General features: G+C 42.0%; 1 protein-coding gene across 1 annotated transcript in view; it reads right to left on the bottom strand.

Moving 5' to 3' along the window:
• The window catches only part of AZGP1 (alpha-2-glycoprotein 1, zinc-binding), a 36,441-nt gene extending 15,482 nt beyond the window's left edge, over positions 1–20,959 (bottom strand). Inside the window, exons 1-4 of the mRNA XM_012558462.2 lie at positions 20,760–20,959; positions 18,952–19,212; positions 16,694–16,969; positions 15,083–15,355 (exon numbers count right to left, since the gene is read on the bottom strand). Coding sequence (XP_012413916.2) covers positions 15,083–15,355; positions 16,694–16,969; positions 18,952–19,212; positions 20,760–20,838 — 889 coding nt within the window. The 5' untranslated portion in view covers positions 20,839–20,959. The remainder of the gene's footprint in view (positions 1–15,082; positions 15,356–16,693; positions 16,970–18,951; positions 19,213–20,759) is intronic.
• Positions 20,960–23,851: the final 2,892 nt, after the last annotated feature.

The raw sequence follows: 23,851 nt of genomic DNA, 5'->3' as shown, positions 1-23,851 counted from the left end.
TCCAGAGGTGAGATGGGAAGGCAGAAAGGGTTAGGAGCTGTTTGAATGGACCTGGGGAATCAGGGGTGGAAAGGAGGAGTATGCTGTGACAGTATGGGGAGAGCAATTAGAGTCACATAACAATGTATGTATAAACTTTTGTATGGGAACAAACAAAAACAATTCATTGTGGTGAAAATATACATAACAAAGCGTACAACATCTTAACAATTTGTACATTCTTTAAGTTGTGCAACCATGCTCCCTATCCTTTTCCAAATCATTCCACTACCATAAACTCAATGCTCCCTAAGCAAAAACTCCTCCTTTCCCCCTCTCTCACACCCCTGCTAACCACTAATAATCTTTGGTTTTTATATATTTGCTTATTTCATATAGGTGAGCTCATACAGTATTTGTCCTTTTGTGACTTATCTCACTCAGCATGATGTTTTCGAGGTTCATCCATGTTGTGGCATGCATCAGGACTTCATTTCTCTTTATGGCTGAGTAGCATTCCATTATGTGTATAGCACACATTTTGTTTACACATTAATCTGTTGGTGGACATTTTGATTGTTTCCACTTTTTTGGCTATTGTGAAAAATGCTGCAATGCATATTGGTGTACAGGTTTCGGTTTGTGTTCCTGTCTTCACTTCTAGGTATATATCTAGGATTGGGATTGCTGGGTCATGTGGTAGTTCTATGTCCAACTTTTTGAGAAACTGCCAAACTGTTTTCCACAGTGGCTGTACCACTTTACATTCCCACCAGCAATGGATGAGGGTGAGGGCTCCAGTTTCTCTACAACCTGACCAGGACCTATGGTCTTCAGTTTTTCTGATCATTGCCATTCTAATGAGGATGAGGTTTATAGGGTTACTATGAGTGCTTTTGTTGTCATATCTGATAATCCAGCATTAAAAATTAGGTTCCACAGCCTCACTCCTACATTTTCTTCTAAGAATTTTATGGTTTTCGTTTTCACATTTAGGTCCTTGATCCATTTGGAATTGGTTTTTGTGTATGGTGTGAGGCAGGGATCCTGATACATTCTTTTCCATGTTGAAATCTAATTTCCCCATCACTATTTATTGAAGAGACTCTTTCTTCCTTATTGAATGGATTTAGCACCCTTGTCAAAAATCAGTTGACCATAGATGTATGGATTTATTTCTGGACTCTCAATTCTATTCCATTGTTCTGTATGTGTTTCAAGGAATTTGTCCATTTCCTCTAAGTTAATTTGTTGTCATCCAGCTGTTCGTAGTATTCCCTTATAGTCCTTTTTATCCCTGTAGGGTTGATTGTAATATCTCCATTTTTGTGTATAATTTTAGATACTTGTATCTTTTCTCTCTTTTTCTTTGTCGGTCTAGCCAAAGATTTGTTGATTTTATTGATCTTTCAAAAAACCAACTTTTGGTTTTGTTGATTCTCTCTATTGTTTTTCTATTTTCTATTTCATATATTTCTGCTCTGATCTTTATGATTTCCTTTCTTGTAGCTTTGGACTTAGTTTTCCTTTTCTAATTCCTCAAGTTGTAGAGTTAAGCTATTGATTTGAATCTTTCTTCTTTGTTAATGTAGGTGTTTATTGCTTTAAATTTCGCTTTGAGTATTGCCTTTACTGCATCCAATGAGTTTTGGTATGTTGTGTTTCGTTCTCCTTCGACTTTAAGTATTTTTAAAATTTTTTCTCTTGATTTCTTCTTTTACCCATTGTTGCTTAGCAGTGTGTTATTTAATTTCCACATATTTGTGTGTTCTTCAGTTTTCTTTCTGGTATTAATTTCTAGACTTGAATTTGTATTTTATTCTTCAGACTTGCTGGAGTTAAAAGAGGCTCTTTAAAAGAGTTAACGGAGCTCCCCAGTCGGGGATGCCCTCTTGAGCTCAGGCTTGAAACCCCATCTGTCCACTATCCATTGCCACTGGGCTGTCCGTCAGGTGTCTCTCAGGCACACAGCATCTGCTAAGGGAGAAATTGGCTTCTCTGCATCCTTGAGAACCCATCCTTATCGCAGGATCTTAAAACACGTTATGCAGTTCAGTGTTATATTTCCTTTTTAGGCTAATGGGACAGAACTGCTGCTCTAAGGATTTAGGAAAGAGACATTTCTGCCTTAGGGTGTAGGCTCACTTGAAGTTGCAAGCCATTACCACAAGAGGGCGTTGAGTAAGGCCTGCAAGGGTCTTAGAAAGTCTTCCTCAGCAGCTTCAATAACTGGTGGGGTTGGCAGGAAGCCTTGGCAGAGGAGGTAGGAGGAGGAGTTTCTCTTCAACTATATTTGTTGGTCCTTTTTATAATTAGAAGTCAACTCACACACTCTGTTTGCCAACAGTGTACAGTCTAAGCTTGAGCCTGAGTCAGGGGGCAGCGGGTGCCAGACCTCTTAGCAGTTACTTTCACAAGTAAGGCTCTGATTTTGATGTTTCCTTTTAGATTCCGAGCGCTGTTCTCCTCTATGCCACTCAGCCTGTCCCACTCTTACCTGTGACACTTCAGTACAGCGATGGAGCCATATAAATCACTCCCAAATATCAAGCAACCTTAAAGCAATTTTTTTTTTTTTTTTGGCACATTTGGCTTCTTTTTCCACTTTGCAGCCTCAGCCCTCTTCTGTCATGCTACAGCCTCTCCCAGGGTCATCTCATGTACTCCCTTGACCTCTGAGCCCCACCAGAGCACATGGGCCTGAGTCCCACTTTGTTTTCACACCTATCCCCTAGCATCTCTTCTGTGTCCTAAAGACACCTCAGAAATCACAAGCCCAAACCCCAGTATAATCCCTCCATTCCACACCATCCCAAAACAAAACAAAGCAAACTCCTCCTCTTCCTCCCCTTCCTCTCCCTCCTTTCCGTTTTTCTATCTCAGTTAAGAGCATCCTCCTAAAGACCCAAACTAAGACCCTTGGTTCTTGCCATTATCTTATATAGCCAGTATGCTATCAGATCCAAATTATGCTCTAAATCTGGTTCCTTTTCTCCACCCAGACTGATTCTGTCTCACAATCCCTCAGTTAAGTATTGCAGAGTCCTCCCGAGCCTCACTTCTTTCCAATCATCCTCAATATCTCTGACAACATAGATAAGATCACACCAATTCCCTCTTGAAAGTCAAGAGAAATACCAAAGATCCTTCACAAGCTGGCTTCAGCCCATCCAGCTATTTCTCAATGCCCAGCCATTTAAAAATGGAGGCTGTGCCTTATACTGAGCAATGTTACAATTTGTTCCACAACTCCCTGAAGAACCTGAGGGAGTAGGAAAGCATATCCTTGTACCCTTAGCACCCAGCATGGCAAAAAAACCCAAAACCAAACCCACTGCCGTTAAGTCAATTCTAACTCATAGTGACCCTAAAGGACAGAGTAGAACTGCCTCATAGAATTTCCAAGGCTGTAAATCTATGGAAGCAGATTGCTGCATCTTTCTCTTGCAGAGCGGCTGGTGGGCGATGTTTTGGTTAGCAGCTGAGCGCTTTAACCACTGCAACACCAGGGCTCCTCTCCCAGCATGGCACCAACTGTTAAAGAACTAATAAATGAATATGGCTTGGGAAAGGTTATGCCAGGCAGATTTGCTTGTCTGCTATGTAGGGGTTAGGGTTAAAATTGTGCCTGCCTGGTGTAGCCACTTATTCAGGAAGGTCATGCAGTCCACGAGGAATCTTCATCTGCAATTCCTGAATAATTTACAGTGTCTGACTGCTGCCAGACAAGAAGACCATGTCGATTTGCCAAAACAGGAAGTCTTTGAATGTTCTTTAAACCCTATATAGGAGCTCCGTTTCAGAGGTCCTTTCTACACCCTCCTCCCTACACCCAGGGCTCAATGGCCCAGGCAATTTCATGGTTCTGCAAATGGTTAACACAATCAGCTGCTAATCAAACGTTTGGAGGTTTGAGTCCAGTCAGAAAATTTTGATAATTTGGCCATTAATAACTTCAAGTTAATGTAACTCAGGAATTAATGCAAATTACCTCATTTAGCAGTCATGGGCAGGTGAAGTCTGAACATTTGGGATACATAAGAAATTCAGAAATGTCATCAGAATGTGTATTTTTTTTCAGTGTTTGCAATATTACTAGCCAGTACTTAGACATAATTCTCAGGCACAAAAGCCCCCACTTCCCCAAGTTCAGAGAAGAGTAGATGATCTCTCAGGTCCCTCGAGTTCTAACATTCTGAGTCTTTTTTCCCCTGTGTCTTTCTGTAGTGCATAGTTCAGGGCTGTGCACCACAGGCTTGACAGTGGGGTTAATTAATAGCCCCAAAGCTCTTAGTATGTCTTCAGTTTATAGTTAGTTGATTGCTGCCATATTTGAGTCATTTTTATTATGTTTTATTGTGGTAAAAAAATATATAACAAGAACATTTGTTATTTCAGTATTTTTTACAGTGACATTAGTTGCATTCATCATGTTGCACAACCATCACCACTATGCGTTTCCAAATTATTCCAGCAGCATTAACAGAAACTCAGTGCTTCCTAAATAAAGACCTCTCTTTCCCCTTCCCTCCTACCCCTAGTAACCGCATCTTTGAGTCTTGATGCTACATCACTTTCTGGTTGACAGAAGGGTGGATATCTTTCCTGGCAAGGGCCATCTTTGGAAAGTATATATTTACAAATTTATTTGGAGTGAAAAAGGTTCTGAAATACCAATAGCAGTAACTATATTACTGGGAATGGAGCTTATAAGGGTATACCAGTTCATGAAGGAAATATGTTCTTCAAGAGCTAGTTATTTAAAGTGTGGTATATACAAACAATGGAATGTGATTCAGCAATGAAAAGTAGCAAGTTGCTGATATACGTAACAACATGGATGAATCTCAAACACATTATGCTGACACAAAAGAATATATATTGTATAATTCAATTTATGTGAAATTGTAGAACAGACAAATCTAATCTATAGTTAAAAAAACACATAAGTACTTGCTGGGGCTGGGTATGGGAGTGGGTAGGAATTGACTGCAAAGGGGCTTAAGGGAACTTTTTGGGACAATAGAACATTCTATATTTTGATTGTATTGGTAATTACATGAGTGTGTACGTTTCTCAAAACTCATCAAATTGTACGTTAGAATGTGTGCATTTTATTGTGTGTAAATTATATTTCAATAAAATTGATTTAAACTTAACATGGTTATAAATTATGTATATTAAATGCTATTCTCCTATAGTATTTTTATCTTTCAGGATAAAAATGTGGGAGTTTTGACAACATAGACAAAAAGAAGACATACTCGTTACTTAATGGGTACAGGATGTTCTTCTGGGATGATAAAAGTTTTGAAACTAAAGAGAAGTGGTGGTTGTACAACATTGTTGTTATGGATTGAATTGTGGTCCACCAAAATACGTGTTGTAAATTCTAACCGCTAAACTTGTGGATGTAATCCCGTTTGGGAATAGGGTTTTCTTTGTTATGTCAATGAGGCCATATCAGTGTAGGATATATCTTAAACAAACCAATTTTTAAAATTAAAAGGAGCAGATTTTGGACTTCTAGTCTCCTAAACTGTAAGAAAATAAATTTCTGTTTGTTATGGCCACCCATTTGTGATATTTCTGTTATAGTAGCACTTAGATAACTAAGACAGAATTTAGTACTGGGAGTGGGGTGCTGCTCTAACAGATATTAAAATATGAAGTGGTTTTGGAATTGAGTAATAGATAGAGGCTTGAGGAATTTTGATGTGCTTCATAGTAAGGCCCTAGTTTGCTTTGAAGAGCCTCTTGGTAGACTATGGACATTAAGGGCCATTCTGATGAGGGCTCAGAAAGAATTGAGAGCTTTGGTGAAAGCTATCATCATGAGTAGAATGCTGTTAGAAATGCGGACATTAAATGTGCTTCTGGTGAGGCCTTAAAAGAAAATGATGAACATGTGATTGGATATTAGAGAGAAAGTGATGCTTTTTATGCGGTGACAAAGAACTTGTCTGAATTATGTTTGAATGTTTGGTGGAAGGTAGAACTTGTAAGTGATGAACTTGGATATTTGGCTTAGGAGATTTCTAAGCAAAATCTTAAAGGGGCTATGTGGTTTCTCCTTTCCATTTATAGTAAAATGCTAGAGGAAAGCGAGAGACTTAAAAATGAACTGTGCCAAATGAAGCCAGAATTACAGATACGGAAAATTCTTTTGTACAAACTAAGGTAAAGTGTCTTAGAACTTTCACCAAAAATGTAGCTACACAATCTTTTGTTAAAGAGATTAAGCCTGAGGCGGAGCCAACATGGCTCCCGAGACAGATGCGCTGCTCCTGGCACTGTTTTCTTGGTGATATGAGGTTCCCCTGTCTCTCTGCTCATTTCTCTCTTTTATATCTCAAAGGAGATTGGCTTAAGACATTACCTAATCTTGTAGACTTCATCAATATAACTGCTGCTGATCCATTTTATTACATCACAGTGATAGCATTTACAACACATAGGGAAATCACGTCTGATGATAAAATGGTAGACGATCATACAATACTGGGAATTGTGACCTAGCCAAGTTGACAGATATTTTTGGGGGACACAGTTCAATCCATGACACCTGGATAATGATCCATGTGCACCGAAGAAGGATGTATATTGTGCTGTGGTTGGGTGGAGAATTTCTATATGTCTGTTAGGTCTAGTTGGTTAACAGTGTTGTTCAAGTCTTCTTTTTTATTGATCTTCTTTCTAGTTGTTCTATCCATTATTGAAAGTGGTGTATTAAAGTCTCTTACTATTGTTGTAGACCTGTCTATTTCTCCCTTCAATTCTTTCAGTGTTTGCTTTATAAATTTTGGGGCTCTTGAGGTTGGGTGTATATATATTTCATTGTGGTTTTGATATATCTCATTGTTTTATTTTGCATTTTTTCTGTTTAATAATGATGAGTATCTATTGTCCATTCCTATTTCTTCTTCTGTAAATTTCCTGTTCATAACATTTGCCTGTTTTTCCATTTGCCTTTTCTCATTGATTTGTAGGAGTTTTAAAGCATATTTGAATATTAAATCTTTTGTTGATTCTCTGCATTACACGATATATTTTCTTAGCATGTGGGTTTCCTTTTCACTTTATGATGTCTTTTTTGTACATAAGTGAACTATGTGTGTAAACGCATATGTGTGTATACACACACAGGTTGTACTGTAAAGCCCAAGCAATCAAGAGACTGCTAGGATGAGGACTCTGCTATCCAATCTGATTGGGTCATACACACAAGATACACAGTGTTGGCAACTGAAAGCCATTATTATTCACAGAAGGTAAACAGTAAACAATGAGAGCAAATTACTTATAGAAAGCAAGCACTAAGGAACAGGAACTGATATGAGGTGAACTGGTCCCCTCCACCCCTATGAGTACCCCACTTAGCATGATAGAGGAGGAACCGCTCACCCTTCCCAAATTACCTATGTCCATTTGTATCACTGGGCAGGCATCCTGTGGATCAGGTGTTAGCACGTGTCTCTCTCTCAGCATGAGTGTCGTCAGTTCAGGTCAGGTGTGGCATGGCTGTGTTCATTCTCTCTCTGCAGCTTTTCTTGGCTGGGTCTGGCACCCTGTGCTTACTGGTTCAGCTCTCAGCCAGCAGCTTTGGGACAACGCTGGGCCAGTAGCGGGGTTAGGTAGGCATTACACTAGTTCTTGAGGCAACACTTTTTTGGATAACTCCTGTATGGCGTATGCCCAAGCCTCTGAGGGTTTCCTCTCAGCCTTAGGGTTATAACTCTTAACACAACCAGGGCATCTGCCACTGCTGAAGGCAGTCCAGCTCAGCCCCATGCTGCCACTTACTTGCTCTGTTCAGGCATTCACCTAAACAGGCCTGTACTGAGGCTGCTTCCCCTTTATGGGGCGCCCAGCTCCACTGGTGACCTTCTGGCCAGAGGTGCCCAGCTCCTTTGGCTACTTCCTGCCTGGATGTGCCCAGCTCTTCTCCATGGGCGACCTCCTGCCCAGATATGCCCAGCTCCATGGGCAACCTCCTGCTTGGAGATGCCCAGCTCTGCTCTGTGGGTGACCTCCTACTTGGAGGTGCCCCTCTGCTCTATGGTTGACCTACTGCCTGCAGGTGCTCAGCTCCACTCCATGGGCTGGCTTTTCCACCACTGCTGTTTCTCTGCCACTCAGCTCTTCTGTGCTTGCCACCACTTCTCTAGGTTGTCAGTGTTATCATCTCAGTGTTACCAGCTCAGTCAGTACAGCCTTTTCACTAGGATAGGAGAAGATCTCAGTGCAGGGACTCCAGGTCCAAAGGATACTCTTCTCTCCAGGCTCTTGTTGATCAGAAGGTCTCCAAAAAACCTCTGTGAGTTTGGCTGCCTATATAGGAAAACTCTTCGTCTATTTCAAGGTGTGGCTTTCATAAACCAACCAATACCTTAGGAAGATCATAAACTGATCAATCCTATTGGATAGATTGCAAGCCATTTATGCAAATAGTAAATCAATTGCAAGCTGCTTATGTGGATAGCAAGCCAACCAATTCCTTGCAAGCCAATTATTCGAATAGCAGACCGACAAATCCTTCAGCAGATTGTGGCCCAGTCAGTCATTTTGGAAGAATTACAAACCAAGGTGATCCAACAGAATGAGGACATTATCGAATAATATCATTAAAATCACACGCAAGTAAAATTTTGCTGAAGATAATTCAAAAGTGGTTGCAGCAGTACATTGACAGGGAACTGCCAGAAGTTCAAGCCGGATTCAGAAGAGAACATGCAATGAAGGATATCATTACTGATATCAGATGGATCTTGGCTGAAAACAGAGAATACCAGAAAGATGTCTACCTGTGTTTTATTGACTATGCAAGGGCATTTGACTGTGTGGATCATAACAAATTATGGATAACATTTTGAAAAATGAGAATTCCAGAAGACTTAACTGTGCTCATGTGGAACCTGTACCTAGACCAACAGGCAGTCATTTGAACAGAACAAGGGGATACTGTGTGGTTCAAAATCAGGAATGGTGAGCATCAGAGTTGTATCTTTTCACCATACTTATTTAATCTGTATGCTGAGCAAATACTCTTAGAAGCTGGACTATATGAAGAAGAAGGCAGCATTAAGATTGAAGGAAGACTCATTAACAACCTGCAACATGCAGATGATACAACCATGCTTGCTGTAAACTTAGCCTCCAGATTATATCCAGAATCTGACAGTTTACCATCTACTCCCGTGCTACCACCACGTTCCAAGCCCTTCAGCAGAACTTTCCACTTGTGCCTCACTGTTGTTGGTTCTTCACACAGAAGCCAAAGGGGTGTTTTTAGAAACTTAAATCATATCACCATCTTGGTTAAAACCCTCTTGTACTAGACATTTGCAATCTAAACTCCTTACTAAGGCCTACAAGGTCCTACATGATCTGGCTTCTACCTGTCTTTTCAACAACATCTCTTGTCACTCTTCCCTTGTTCATGATGCTTCACCCCCACTGGGCTTTGATTGCCTTGGGACTTTGTATTTGCTGTGCCCTCTTCTCAGAATGCACTTCCCCCAGATCTTCCCAAGGCTGCTTCCTGTTCATCATTTAGATTTGAACTCCAATGTTATCTCCTTAAAAGGCCTTTTCTTACCTCCTTTCTCTCACTCTTTGACTCATCATTCCATTTTATTTTTCCATAGCACTTTATTTATTTGTTTACATATTTATAGACTGTATCCCTCCTATAGAATGTAAGTTCCATGAAATCAGGGATTTTTTTCAGTCTCATTCATTGTAATATCACCAGGGCCTAGAACAATAACAAGGAACATGGTAGGTGTTCAGTAAACATTTGTTGAACATATGAAAGAGGGAGAAAGGATGAGCCCATTGTGTTAGATGCTACTGAGAAGGTAAGCAAGATGAGGATTGGAGCAGGTTCATTGGCTTTGGTAACATGGAGTTCATTGGTGACCTTGAAAAGAGAAGTTTCAATGGAAGCTGGGAATGGAAGCTTAATTGGGGTGGTTAAAGAGTGAATGGGAGGTCTACAGGGCTAATAACCTATATAAGCCATGGCTTCATCCCTACCTCATCTCTACCCTGAGACCAGAAGAACTAGATGGTGCCCAGCTACCACTATCGACCTTTCTGATCAGGGCCATAGTAGATGGACCCTGATAAAATGGGACAGAAATGAGGAATAGAATTCAAATTTTAAAAAAGTCCCGACTTACTGGACCAGTCGAGACTAGAGGACTCCCTGAGACTATCGCCCTGAGAAACTCTTTAAACCTTGAACTGAAACTATCCTCTGAGGTTACCTTTTAGCGAAATAACAGATTGGCACACAAAATAGAGGATATTACCTATGAGTGTGGTGCTCCATTAAGAATTCATCTGTATGAGACCAAAAGGCCAACAATTACTCTAAAGCAAAGATGAGAAGATAAGGGGGCAGGGAAACTGGAGCACTGAAAATGCAATGACTAGAAGGCAATTAAAGAGAATGTTGACAGATTGTGATAAATGTAACTAATGTCACTGAACAATTTGTATAGAAATTGTCAAATAAGAACCTCATTTGCTATGTATACTTTCACCAAAAACACAATATAATATTATTAAAAAAAAAAAAAAGAGTGGGAGGTGATAAAGTAGAGATAGTGAGTGTGGACAGCTCTTTGATTAGTTTTCTGTGAAGCAAAGAAAGAAATGGAGTGATAGCTGAAGGAGAAAGTGATGTCATGGGAGGTTTTGTTTGGTTTGGTTTTAAGATGGGAGAGAGTCCCTGCACGGTGCAAATGTTAAGTGCTGGACTACTTGCTGACAGGTTGCAGTTTGAACCCAATCAGAGGCACCTCAGAAGATAGGCCTGGCGACCTGATTTGGAAAGGTCATAGCTTTGAAAACCCTATGAAGCAGTTCTACTCTGCACACGTGGGGTTGCCATGAGTTGGAATTGACTTAACAGCAACTAACAATAACAACATATTCTAGAGATGCAGGAGAGAAAAAGGATAACTAGAAGAATGAGGTCCTTGGATAGGGAAAGAGGATTAGGTCCAGATCAGAAGTTGAGGAATTGTTCTTCAAAAAGGGGAGAGCCGTTTCGTCTTGTGAAGCAAGTAGAGGGAAGAGATATGCCAATGTGATTATGGTTTTGGTAGTGGGAAGATGGGGGATTTTAGTCTGATGGGTCCTTTTTTCTTAATGAAGTATTAGCGTCACTTCTTCTGTGTTTGGGTTCAAAAGATTTCTCTACTGTAAGATTCATGTAGACAAATACTAGATTTACTCTGATCTAGTGCTTTTCCTAGAACATATTCTTGAGTGCTCATGTATATGTAATCTCATTAATAAAAAATATATCGTTTATGGGGATATGCTATTGGATTGGTGGGCCCTGTAAATGATTTTCTAATGGGAAACCATTAGAGGGGACAGGTTTATGTCCTAGTGGAGGTCCTGGTCCCATCACCTTTTTCTCTCCCTGGCCAGAGACCAGTGATTCTGAGCTCTTGTTTTATGACTAATTATATCTTCAGGATGACACAAATTGTGTCGATGATGATCGTTAGTTTTCAAAAGAAATTAATTTAAAATATCTTCATTTAGAAATGAAGATGAGCCACATTGCTTTAGAACATGAGGTGTTATGAAGCTAGACTAACAAAGATGGTTGCAAAGAGACTGGAAATAATAGCTTCAGTATTTATACCTCAGTAATGCCATCACTGTTATCTCTACTTGGAGATAATGCTCTTTCTGCAGCTAGTCTGTCCCGCACCTTCTAATCCACTGTACTCATTAACATTTGGTTAATATTTGCTAATGGTTAAGTGCTCAGCTGCTAACCAAAAGGTGGCAGAAAAGCCCTGGCAATCTGCTCCCATAAAGATTATAGCCTAGAAAACCCTATGGGGCAGTTCTACTCTGTCATATAGGGTCACCATAAGTAAGAATCAACTTGAAGGCACATAACAGCAACAACTGTCAAAAAGCATTCAGTTGTTATGCTCAGAATAAAGATCAAACTCCCCAGCATGTCATTCAAAATGCTCCCCAGTTTGACCCCAATCCATCTTTGGGACTTTATTTATCACTGTGTGGAATGATCTATTTCTGGTTCATTTCTCTATTGTATAAACATCTATCTCAGAACTTTATAACTGAGAAATGTTCAATGAACATTTGTTGAATGAATAAATGAGTGAATGGATGAATGAACCACAATTCTGAAGGTGAGCAATGGAAAAAATTCTGAATTGGTATTCAGGTATTAGCAAATTTGATTTCATTGCCTTCTCTACCCTTTTTCTCACATCCTTTCTCTATTTTATTCCTTCACTTTTCTTTCCTATTCTTTTCATATGGAAAGAAAGAAAAAAGAATAAACAATGGGGTGGGCTGGGATTGTTTGTGTGGGAAACCCAGCATCCTTTCACTCAAAATGCCACTTCTTCCTTGAAACTGTCCCTAATACTTTCATCTGGAAGCAATCTCAGCACGGAAAGAGTACATGTTGGAGTCGGTGATCAGGAAAGAAGTCATGGGGGGTAAGATTTGAGTTGGACCTTGTACAGCAGTTATTGTTTCAATAAGCAGAGTTGGGGTAAGATCCCTGTAGGAAGGGTCTATACTTGTTCTACTGGGTCTCCAATGCTTATTAGAGAACTCAGCACAAAATCAATACTCAATATATAATTCTTGAATGAATGAATCAATAAATGAGCAATGGCAACAGAAAGAAAACACTAAATATGCCTGGTGAACAAGAAGGTGTATTTGGCTGCACCAGAGAGTTCTTGTGGGGGATAAGGTTGAAAAAAGCAGACCTCAGCCAAATTGAAGTGGGCCTTGAATCAGGGAAGGTGTTGAAGTGCTATACCTGGTTGGTATCTCCTGCCCTTTATCCCTGTAGTCTAGCTGGTGAACTATTCACAGAGGAATCCTCTATGGTGAGACAGGTGGTACTAAGGAACAGAGGAATTGTTAAAGGAGGAGATAATTTGTGGCAGTGAGGTTCTCCCAGGGAGGGATATCATTAAATTGCACTTGAAGTTGGCCCTGCCTGCAGGGGAATCTGTTGTTGGTACTTCGTGGGGTAGACTCCAGCAGAGCAGGCAGGAGATGACCGTGGAAGGACTCACATTTGGTTCTTTGGACCCATTTATCCTCCCTGGGTTAAGGCAGGGCAGAAGCCGTGTGCCCCGGTCGATGCCCAAGGCCCAGCCCCATTCTCAGTTCACCACCCTTGTCAGGTCCTTGTGACCCTCCCCTCATGGCAATCTCACTCCAGTCTGTCAGGAACAATCTTCCTACCTCTTCTTGGCAAGCTTTCTTAGGCCCTCATACTTGCTCTGAAATATGAATCACTCCAGGAAGTTTTCTCTGGGGGTGAGTGGCTCTCTGCTGCTCCCCTCTTCCTCAACACCTGGCCAGCACTTGGGTCCTCTGAGGTTTCCTCCCCCTCCTCCACCCTTGCCCAATCTCTCACATTCCAATCTACCTTAGCTCTGCCCTGTTCATGTTGACTTTTAGGTTTCTCATTAGTCTGAAATTTTTATCCTGTCATGTGTTACCTTTTATTTGTTGAAAGTGTCACAGTATTATGTTTTGAAATATCCATTGCTGTATGTTTCGCTTTTGACTGCTTGGTTTTTCTTCCATACAGCCCTCCCACCCTGTCAGATAGGACTTTGCCTCAGAGGAAGGGTATGTGGATTTTCTTTAGACTAAGGAGGTTATTTCTCAGCTTGGATTTTCAAACTGGAGTCAAAGTATATATACACAAAAAAAGTATAGCTTTCAAACTTAGGCTTTCAAGAAATATAAGACGGTGGTCTCAGAACTCTGAAGGCTGTGAATGATTTCCTCAAGGAATTCAGCTTGGAGGATTAACTTTAGAGTTGGGGGAATGAGGACAGGATGTAAAGAAAATTCTTGTCGTATGAAAAGGAAAAACACAGTCACAGGCAGGTAATACTTTTGGTGAGTAGAATGAAAGAGAATGGAATGGAAAGATGTGAGAGTTCTGCTCTGTCGTTCGAGATTTAAACCTGTGAATGGTGGTGAGTGACTCAGTTAAAAAAAGCCAAAAAACACACTCATTGGATTTGGAGGGAATCCAAGAACATTAGGGTTAATTCCTGCTTCCCTGGGAGTATGTCCTGATCAATAAGCTTTCAAGGCCAACATGGTGTGGGAAAGGTTGAGAAGCTGAGATGGAAGGTGATGCCTCACCGGGAGAGAGTGAGTGCTGAGAGGAACTGAGGACCAGAAGAGGCTTGGATTTGTATTGAAGAGGTTTCAGAGTTCTAGGACTCCACAACCAGCGAGGCCATGGCCACATCTGTGGACATCAGCAGAACAACGCGCAAGGGACCAGGTGGCTTGAGTCACTCTTCAGTGGATACTCCTGTACCCAGACATCATTTTTGGAAGGACAAGGTGAGAGAAAAAACCTTGTCAAGGCGGGAAAACTGAAGTTTTGAGAAATTATATGTCAGAGAGTATTTAAAACGGAAAACTGTGTGGAGATGTATTTACCAGGGAAGATCTTGTGTTTTCAGTTTTCGTTGTTAATGGGGGCCTAAGAGAAACATGAGTTTGGTGATATGAAATGAAGAGAGGTACTTTTCTTTTGCACATCTGAATCATAGGGTGTAAATTTTTGACCCTGCTACTATACTAAATGTGTCTTGATGGTAATTCCTGGAGGGGCTCTGCTGGCACTTCATCATTCCCTTTGTCCAAAGGGCACTTTCATTCACCTGAGAATTTCAAATGGATCAAATATTTTGGGGGCAGAACGTATGATAAAATCTACTCATGTTTTTACAGCATTACACTGTTTAAAAATACCTTTCTATATTGTGTAAGTTAGGTGAGGGAATTAGTAATTTGATTTTACATATTAGACAATAGAGGTTTTGTGAGATGAGGCAATTTGGCAGCTAGAGGTAGCTCTGTGCTCAGCCTTCAAATCTTCTGTCTCCAGTTTCACTGTCTGTCCCCTTGCACTGCCTCCCCGGACTTCACTGATGATGTTGAGACTGATTTCTGAAGTTTATCTTTCTCATGTCAGGCAGAAAGGGTGGCTATTGAGGTTGAGTTCCCGAGTCACCTTCACCCCTGGCTTCCTGTACCTCACCCCACAGCACAGTGAGCGGCTGAGCCAGGCTGCTGTGCTCCACGTGGCAGGTGTAGGTTCCTCTGTCTTGAGGAGGGACTCCCAACACCACCCAGGACTGGTATGCGCCATTTCCACTGGGAAGAACATCTCCCCCTGACTCAGATCCCTGCACTTCACTGGCCCGAGTCCAGCGCAGACCAATTCCTCGTGGGTAGAAGTCATAGGCCAGGCACTTGAGTGTCCTTTTTTCACCCTGGGCAATGTGGCTGGTGACTGACACAGAGGGAGGATCTGTGGAGGGATAGAGCATGGATAGTAAGACCTCGAAGTAGACTTCTTCCTGCCTGCATCTCTTGCCACCCTGACTCCTTGGTTGTCAGTGATTAGCAGGGAGTTAGCTCTAAGCTTTGTATTTGCCTCCTCTAAGAAACTGTTATAAAGAACAGGGATCATGGAATGTCCATGGCTACTTTCTTGCCAGTCCTCCCCACCCACTATGTAGTGACTTCTGATGGCAACACGTTGTGAATGCCCCCAGAGACTTTCCTTTTTTCCCCAAATCTCCGAGTAGGCTTTGTAGCCCCGTCCTTCCTCCAATCTCAGCCTGGACCCTTAGTTTTATCTGTGGCCCTGTGCATCAAACAATTCCCTGGTCCATCCACAGCCCTCTTTCTTGTTACTTCCCAACTCAGTGTCAATTTATGGCAGTCAGTCTTGCTCACATTTGCTCATTTTCATCCTTCCAGGACAGACATTTTACACACCTGCTTTCTCTCTTCAAAACCAAGCCATGGAGACATAATAGTAGAGGAAAATGACTATGGGATGTTATACTGTGTTCAATAGTGCCCACCCAGAACCTCAGAATGTGGCCTTATTTGGAAATTGGGTCTTTGCAGATGTCTGTAATCAAGTTAAGATGAGGTCATACTAGATTAGGGTGGGCCTTAATCCAATATGACCGATGTCCTTATAAGAAAAGGAGAGGACACACAGAGATCCAGATACAAAGGGAAGACTTCATGTAAAGATGGAAGCAGAGATTGGAGTGGTGGGTCTACAAGCCAAGGAATGACAAGGATTACCAGGAACCACCAGAAGCTAGAAAGAGACAAAGGATATTCCTTAGAGCCATCAGAGTGAGCGTGGCCCTGTCGACACCTTGATTTTGGACTTCTAGTCTCCAGAACTGTGAGAGAATAAATTTCTGTTGTTTTAAGCCACTCAGTTTACGGTAATTTGTTACGGCAGCACTAGGAAACAAATACATATTTGAAATCTGGAATATGGAATTCAAGTCCCAGCTTTGCATTTTATGGACAGTGTTAACCTAAGCCCTCTGATCCCTAGCTTCCTCATCTTTAAATTGGGTGTGAAGGAAGTCATACTATTGAATCAGTGCCTTTCTTGGCCTATCCTGCCTGAAATGTGATGGATGTTCTTTTTGAACCCCACATCTTGTCCTCCCAGGGAAGAAAAGAGTCCTAGGATGTGAAAGCTGAAGGGCCTAAGGGACTTTCAGGGATGATGGAGACCAGTAGGAGATGTTCCTCTGGGCTCACAGCCTGAGGTCACCTTCGTATTTCTCAGCTCGGTACTGGGGAGCAGGACATAGGAAGCAGTGAATACCTTGTTGGTCCAGGTAAGTCTTGCTGTGTTTCAGGTACCGCTGCAGCATTCCTGGGCACTCCTCCTCCAGGTAGGCCTTGGCCCGCTTCACATACACTTTTTCTGCCTCCCACTTCTGCTTGGTGTTCTGGGCTGCTGGGTCCAAGGGGACCCAGGCTGGAATTTCTTTGTTGAACTCGATGAAGTCTTGTCCATCATAGGCGTACCTCCAGAATGCTCCACTGCTTTTGTTATTCCGAAGCTCACAACCAAACATTCCCTGAAAGGTGTGAGACCCTGAATCCTCCCCCAGAAACCCCACAGGAAATCAATCATCAACTCCATTTTATGCTTATTCCTACACAGTTAGCAACTCAGTAGAAGGAAAGAATTTTGAAATCTAAGCATACAATCCCTTTATCTTGGCATATAGGTCATTAGCCAAGTATATAGTGGACAGGGAGAGGGAAACTGTTTGGTTTGGTGTTTTAGGCTAGTCTGAGATGAGATACATTCTTTCTAGCTGGGAAACTTAAGAGAGCTATAGACTATAGATAGATTTCTAGCCCTTCTGCTTCTTTGTTTGAATATACTATGAGTTCTTAGAAACCCAACACAACCATACTGAAGTGCGTTTCCAAGTAAATTGGAAATTATTTTTGGCTTTATGTAGGTAGTAGGAATCTCTCATTTTCTGTCAATTCTAAGAGGACTTGCTATTACCTCTTGAGTAAACATAATGTGATTACTTCTCCCTTTTTTGGCCAACGTTTGTTATCTTTATCCCGAATCTCTTAGGGAAGTGAAACACAATCTCTTCATTTTGATTATAAAAGTAGATGTTACACAATACGGATTAGTGGTATTGACATAGGCTCTGAACTCAAGTTATCTGGGCTCAAATCCCAGATCTCCTTCCCCCCATTTTGCATGAACTTGAGCCATTAACTCCTCTGTGCTTCAATTTCCTCATCTCTAAAATGGAAATGACAATAGTACCTATTATAGAAGATTATTATGGGCATTAAATGTGTTAATGTATGTGCCAGGCATATAGTAAGTGCTAAATAAATGTTAGCTACTATTATTGTCCCGTACCCTGTCTTCATTTCTTTATCCTCTTCTCATAGTTAGTCACTTCAACATTTCTATTCCAGCCAATCAAAATTTCTCCTGGTGTCCTTCCTGGGCACCGATGACTTAAACTCTTCTACTTCTGACACACAGCCCAGGCCACTTTCCTTACCAGGACCTCCCATTCCACATCCTTCTGATTTCTGTGTAACTCTTGCCTCTTTTTGGAAAACTTATCTCATTTGGATTCAAATTCCATGTAGCTTCTTGGGCATTTTTGTACTTAGAAGCGTACCTTTTTACACCCGTCTATAATCATTGAACATCACCAGGCTTGAGGTTGGCTGACTTGGGGGGTAGGCAGTTGGAATAGGCAATGTGGTTCCAGAGAAAGAGTGCAAGTTGGGAGACATGAGAACTAGTCTCTGTGCTTGGTTCTGTCACCTCCTCACATGCAAGTACAGATTACCTTCCCTGTATCTGCACTTTATGGACAGGAGGATCTTTATGATTCCATGTAACTCTACCAGCCTGTGGTTTTAAATTGACACTTACTGAACACTTAGTATGGTCCATGATTGGTGCTAGGTGCTTTCTATTCATTCAATAAATTTCTATTGAGCAAGTATTATTTGATGCACACAGTCCTGGTTGATGGGGGTACAGGCAAATCAAGATCGACTCTTCCAGCCTTCATGGAATTTACATAGATAAGTTGTATTAAAGTTAATTATCATGACAATTCTGGGAGGCAGGTCTCAATGCTCCAAGTTTTGCAAATACAGCCCTGATAATTAAGTTACTTGCTCACTGTCAAACAGCTAGTAACTGGTGGAGCCATGGTGTGAACTGCAAGGCTGCTACTTTCCACCCAACACCCCTGGACATGAATGAGACATACACCTTCAAAAGTGGGATCAGCCTCAGATGGGGGCTGGGGTTGGGGAGCTAAGAGTCAGAATGTGCCTGGATAAGAACTGACTCTGACATCACTTCCTGTGTGAGTTGAGGCAGAATAAGAGAAAAGTAAGTGTGTTGTGGGGTGGGGGAATGGAATATAGAAATGTCTGTGAATTTCTACTTGTGCCTCCTGTTCCTCCTTTGGGATAAGGACTATTTCCATCCTGCTGACTCGTTTCCACTCATAATTGTAAAGTTGCTTCTTCAGCTAAGACCTTCCACCCCAGCAGTCCTTATCCACTGACCTTCTCTGTCCTCGTAATAGTCCATGATGTCGTTCAGGGTCACCATGAAGATTTCCTCCCTGGCCTTCTGAAGTTGGCTCTCCTTCTCCCAGTCCTCCATTCCTTCCAACTGGCTCCAGGGTTTCAGGGGCTCAGCCTTCCTGCCTTCACTGTTGTAGTGGAAGAAGGCCTGGTCATTGAGGTAGGCAATGGCCTGAAACCTGGGGAAGCCTTCACTGGGCTTGGACAGCCCGGTGTAGAGAAAGGTCAGAGAGTAAGGCCCTGCAAAAGAGGAGAGAACTTTGAGGTGTGGGATTTATCCACCTGGGGAGTCCACTGTGTGGCAGCAGAGAGCCAGGCAGACTTTCCTCCTTAGCTCTGTTTTCCCTGCAGTTAGCCTCACACCATTGCAGGCTGTCTTGAATGAAAGGGCTCTACGTTTATTCTAGGGATATTTCAGAGACCATTCTATGTCTGTACTACATCATTTCCTCTTCTTGGTACATAAGAAGGTAATATTTCTCAGTCTTCTTGTAGGTATATTGGAACCATGTGACTGAGTTCTGACAAAGGGTAATGTGAGTACAAGTGATCTTTTCTTCTGGTTTGAGGCCCTTATGAGCTAGCTGGCCACCTCAGTCTCTCTCCCTTTAAGGCAAGAACTGTGGAGGCCACGGGATGAAATAGAAGCATCCCAAAACGGGACTGGATCAGCCTGGATCCTTGAGTCACTCCATGGAGGCAGAAGAGAGTTTCCTGATTTTCAATGGACTTTACATAAGCAAGAAATAAACCTTCATTGGATTAAACCCCTAATAACTTTATTTATTACTGGAGCATAACCCAGTCTAACCTGACAAATGCAGATAGTTAGAAAGTGTAGGAAGGGGAATTTTATAGAAAATTCAGAAAATGACCCAGATAGGATCAGCACAGGGTAAGACTAGGATAGGTCTCAGGATTCCCAGGGCCATACCTTGCATTTTGGTATGAGGCAGGGGATGGGTGGGTAAGGGGGATGAGGCATTTCCTCTAATCCATAATCAATTCATAATATGATTCACATCAGTGTTAGTTAGTAGTGTTGAGGTCATTTGGAAGATTCCTAGTTCAAGTACTGAGATTATTCTTGCCAATTAGTTTTTAAATGAAGTTGTTATAAAACTAACATAAAATGAATATTCTGACAATTTGTAGATGTAACAAATTTTTAAACTTGAGCAGAGTTTAAAAATAAGCTTACATTTCTTTGCTTTGAAAAGTTATATGTCATAAATGGCATCATTCCCCTGTCCTAGAATTGACTCTGGGTGTTCCCAAGCTTCAGCCCCCTCTGCTCTTGGTCACTCACCTTCTAGGTACACTGTAGTATCTGTGGGGCAAAGGAATGATTTCCTTCTAGCACCATCCCTCCAGTTAACCTGACTTCACGTTTGTCCCTTGAGGTCTCTCTGTCTTTCCCTCGGAATCAGATAGGTACATCTAGCCATTGGAAGGAGGGAGGGAACAATAGTAGAACCTCTACTTGTGTAATTCCTGCTCTGTCCTGGCTGGGTGGTCCCTTAGCCTCTCTAGGTCTTAGTTTTTTGTTTTTTTCATTTGTAAACTAATGGTTTTAGATTACAGATTATTTAAGGTCTTCAGTCCAGAAGCTCTCTAAATGCTTCTAAAAATGTGTGAACTGGGTTGATAACAACCTTGGATACTTATTACTGCAGTACTTATGGGAATCTAAGTGGCATCAGAGGCCCTTCTCCCAACCCATTTATCCTGTCTTTACCTTTCCTCCCAGTCTTCTCTAGTACCCATCCCTTGCTTTCCCTACTCACGGGTTTGGGTCTCCTGGGGATATGAAGGACCCAGAAGGAGCAGCAGGGAGAGCAGGACAGGCATCAGTGTCCCCATCATGCCTGATTGGAAGGCGCTGGGCTTCCCTGGGTTCCAGAGCTCAGAGAAGACTACTTGGAGACAAAGCCAAGTGTAGTTATGGGAATGGCTGGGCTCAAAGCCAAGGGTAGGAGGAGGTGAATCCACAAGCCAATGAGAGTGCCTGGATGGGACCTTCCTGATAGTAAGAAATAAGAACAAACAAGCCAGACTGGGCAGAGGTTGGGATCCATGAGTCCAGACAGTCTGAAAATTGAGAGCTGAAACAGCTGATCCCGGGACTGGGGGCTTTGTGTTTTCCCCACATGAAAGAAGGCCAGTGGGTTGGAGGTGTGTGTGGTGAGTGGCAGATGCCATGGGATGTATGTGTATGTCACCCACCCACCTTTGACAGGCTGTACCTTCCAGTCTGATATTCCCAACTCTGGGTTAGTATAGGCCATGTTTTGTAGGGGACCTTGAGTGTTGCCAGACCATACTTTACTCCTTCCCTCCGGAAAAGCTCTTACATGTTCGGAGTCTGGGACTGGGAAGAATCCAGCTAGGGTGCATCCTTCATTATCCTACACCTACCCCACAAGAGCTCTGTCTGTAGGACATTCATATCTGTCCCTTCTTCCTTTTATATATATGCTTGAGTAATCCCTGCCTTTCCATTATGGAAGTGGAAACAGCCAAATTCTCCTCTGCAATAGAACAAGTATGTGTGTCTTGGGCTCAATCAAGCAGAAGCTTCTGCCCTAGACATTGAATCAGGTGTCAATGGAGCAAAGAAGCAGGGACATCAGACAAACCTTTCTGGTAACGTTGAAAGTAGCCACAACCACCAGCTCCTAGGGGAAGTGGGGCAGCAGTACCCATTGGACCATCCAGGGTCCATTGGGATGGTGTCATTGGTCCATGGAGTTGTGTCATAGCTGCAGTGTGTTTACAGGACTAGTTCTGTAGTGTCATTTTTGACTGTGGTTCTCTCCTCCCAATTCTGAGCCTGGGGTCTCTAGCCTCTCCACTGACTCTGTGTGCTAACTGATAAATACATTTATTTTTTGCTTAAGTTAGGATAGGATTCTGCTTCTAGCAACTAGTGGTCTAGATTGATACAGAAATTGGTACAGGCTTGTTTTCAGGCAATAGTCACTCAGGGAAACTGGGAGAGGGGTACCTGAGATTGGTTATTGGGCCATATTGTGGCTAAAGACAGTGAAAATACAGATGCTTTAGGAACATTCTTGTAGGTCATAGTATGCAATGCCGAATAAAACAGCTAACTGGACTATCTCCTGTGATCCACTATAATGAAATGCTCATTGAAGGTAAAAATTTTAGGTCTCAAGTGTCATAGAACATATCACAGGACAGTGTGAAGGGCATGAGGAATTCAGGGAGCAAGGGGTGGGAAGGTGGAGTCTAAAACTGCTGGATAGCTTAAAAAAAAAAAAAAGAATAAACTCAAAAGCAAAAATGATCGACTCAAAGCACAATCTGAAAATCAGAGAATTTCTGACAGTGTAAAAAGAATCTTTTTTCTTTTGAAGTTGCAAAGGTGAAACAGGCAAAAACCTAGTAATGCAAAATTTGATCAAGACATTGCTGGGTGGCTACAATCTTGTATGACTGTACTGATGGTTAGTGCTAATGAGCGCTTTATCCGAGAAAGAATTAAAGTCTGGAGCCGGGCTCATGAAAGGCTTTGTGAGACGTGTGGTGGTTTAGCAGGATGTTGAAGAGGGATAGAATTTCTGTAAGCAGATTTGGGGCAGATTTCATAAGGACAGGGATTGTGTCTGTCATTTTCATTTCTCTGTCCCTAGTACTTAGGGACAATCAATAAACAGAAAAATAGATCAATGGATAAGTGAGCAAAGATAAAAAGAGACAGCACCACACATATTTGAGGGTTACTGAGGACACTTTGGTGAAAACAGACTTTGTCTTAGTTATCTAGTGCTGCTATAAAAGAAACATCACAAGCAGGTGGCTTTAACAAACAGATATTTATTTTCTCACAGGAGGCTAGAAGTCTGAACTCAGGGTGCCAGCTCTAGGGGAAGGCTTTCTCTCTCTGTTGGCTCTGGGGGAAGGTCCTTTTCTCTTTTCAGCTTCTGTTCCTCAGCAATCTTCATGTGGCTTGGCATCTATCTTCCCCCACCTCTGCTTTTTTGCTGCTTGCTTAATCTGCTTGTTTATATCTTAAAAGAGATTGATTTAAGACACACCCTGCACTAATACTGCCACATTGACATAACAAAGACAACCCATTCCCAAATGGAATTATAACCGCAGGTATAGAGGTTAGGATTTACAACACATATTTTGGGGTGGGGTGGGGACACCATTCAATCCATAACAGAGTTCATGAAGAACACTGAGGGGTTAGATAGGTGGGTGTAATAACTTCAAAAGGGAGATTGAAGTCAGATTTTGGAGAGCCACAATCCAACGAATGTGTTTGAGGAACATTCCACTGTTGTGTCTTTTCCTTTAGAGCCAGTGTTCTCTCATGCTCCATCCCTCTAAGTCAGCAGTTCTTACCCTTTTTGTGCCATCTATTTCTTTGCCCGTTATTCTCAAGATATTTTTTAATGTATAAAATAAAACACATAAGATACAGAGGAAAATCGTATATGGAAACATAGATCTAGTCATGGACCCTTGAGGGCAAATGGACTGTTTGCAGAGGGGTATCCCAGGTACAGAGAAACTTGCTATTCTAAAACAACCCAGGAATTGTCAAAGGAGGAGATAATTTGTGGCAATGAGGTTCTGCCAGAGAGGAATAGCATTAAATTGCACTTGAAGTTGGCCCCGCCTGCCAGGAAATCTGTTGTTGGTACTTCATGGGGTAGACTCCAGCAGTGCAGACCGGAGGTAACTGTGAAAGGACCCACATTTAGTTCTTTGGACCCATTTATCTTCCCTGGGTTAAGGCAGGGCGGAAGCCGTGTGCCCCGGTCGATGCCCAAGGCCCAACCCCATTCTCAGGTCACCACCCTTGTCAGGTCCTTGTGACCCTCCCCCCATGGCAATCTCACCC

Source organism: Trichechus manatus, unplaced genomic scaffold, assembly GCF_000243295.1.
Source record: "Trichechus manatus latirostris isolate Lorelei unplaced genomic scaffold, TriManLat1.0 scaffold00170, whole genome shotgun sequence".
Classification (NCBI taxonomy): domain Eukaryota; kingdom Metazoa; phylum Chordata; class Mammalia; order Sirenia; family Trichechidae; genus Trichechus; species Trichechus manatus.
Note: the sequence above shows the minus strand (reverse complement) of the source record. Positions and strands in the feature narration are given on the sequence as shown.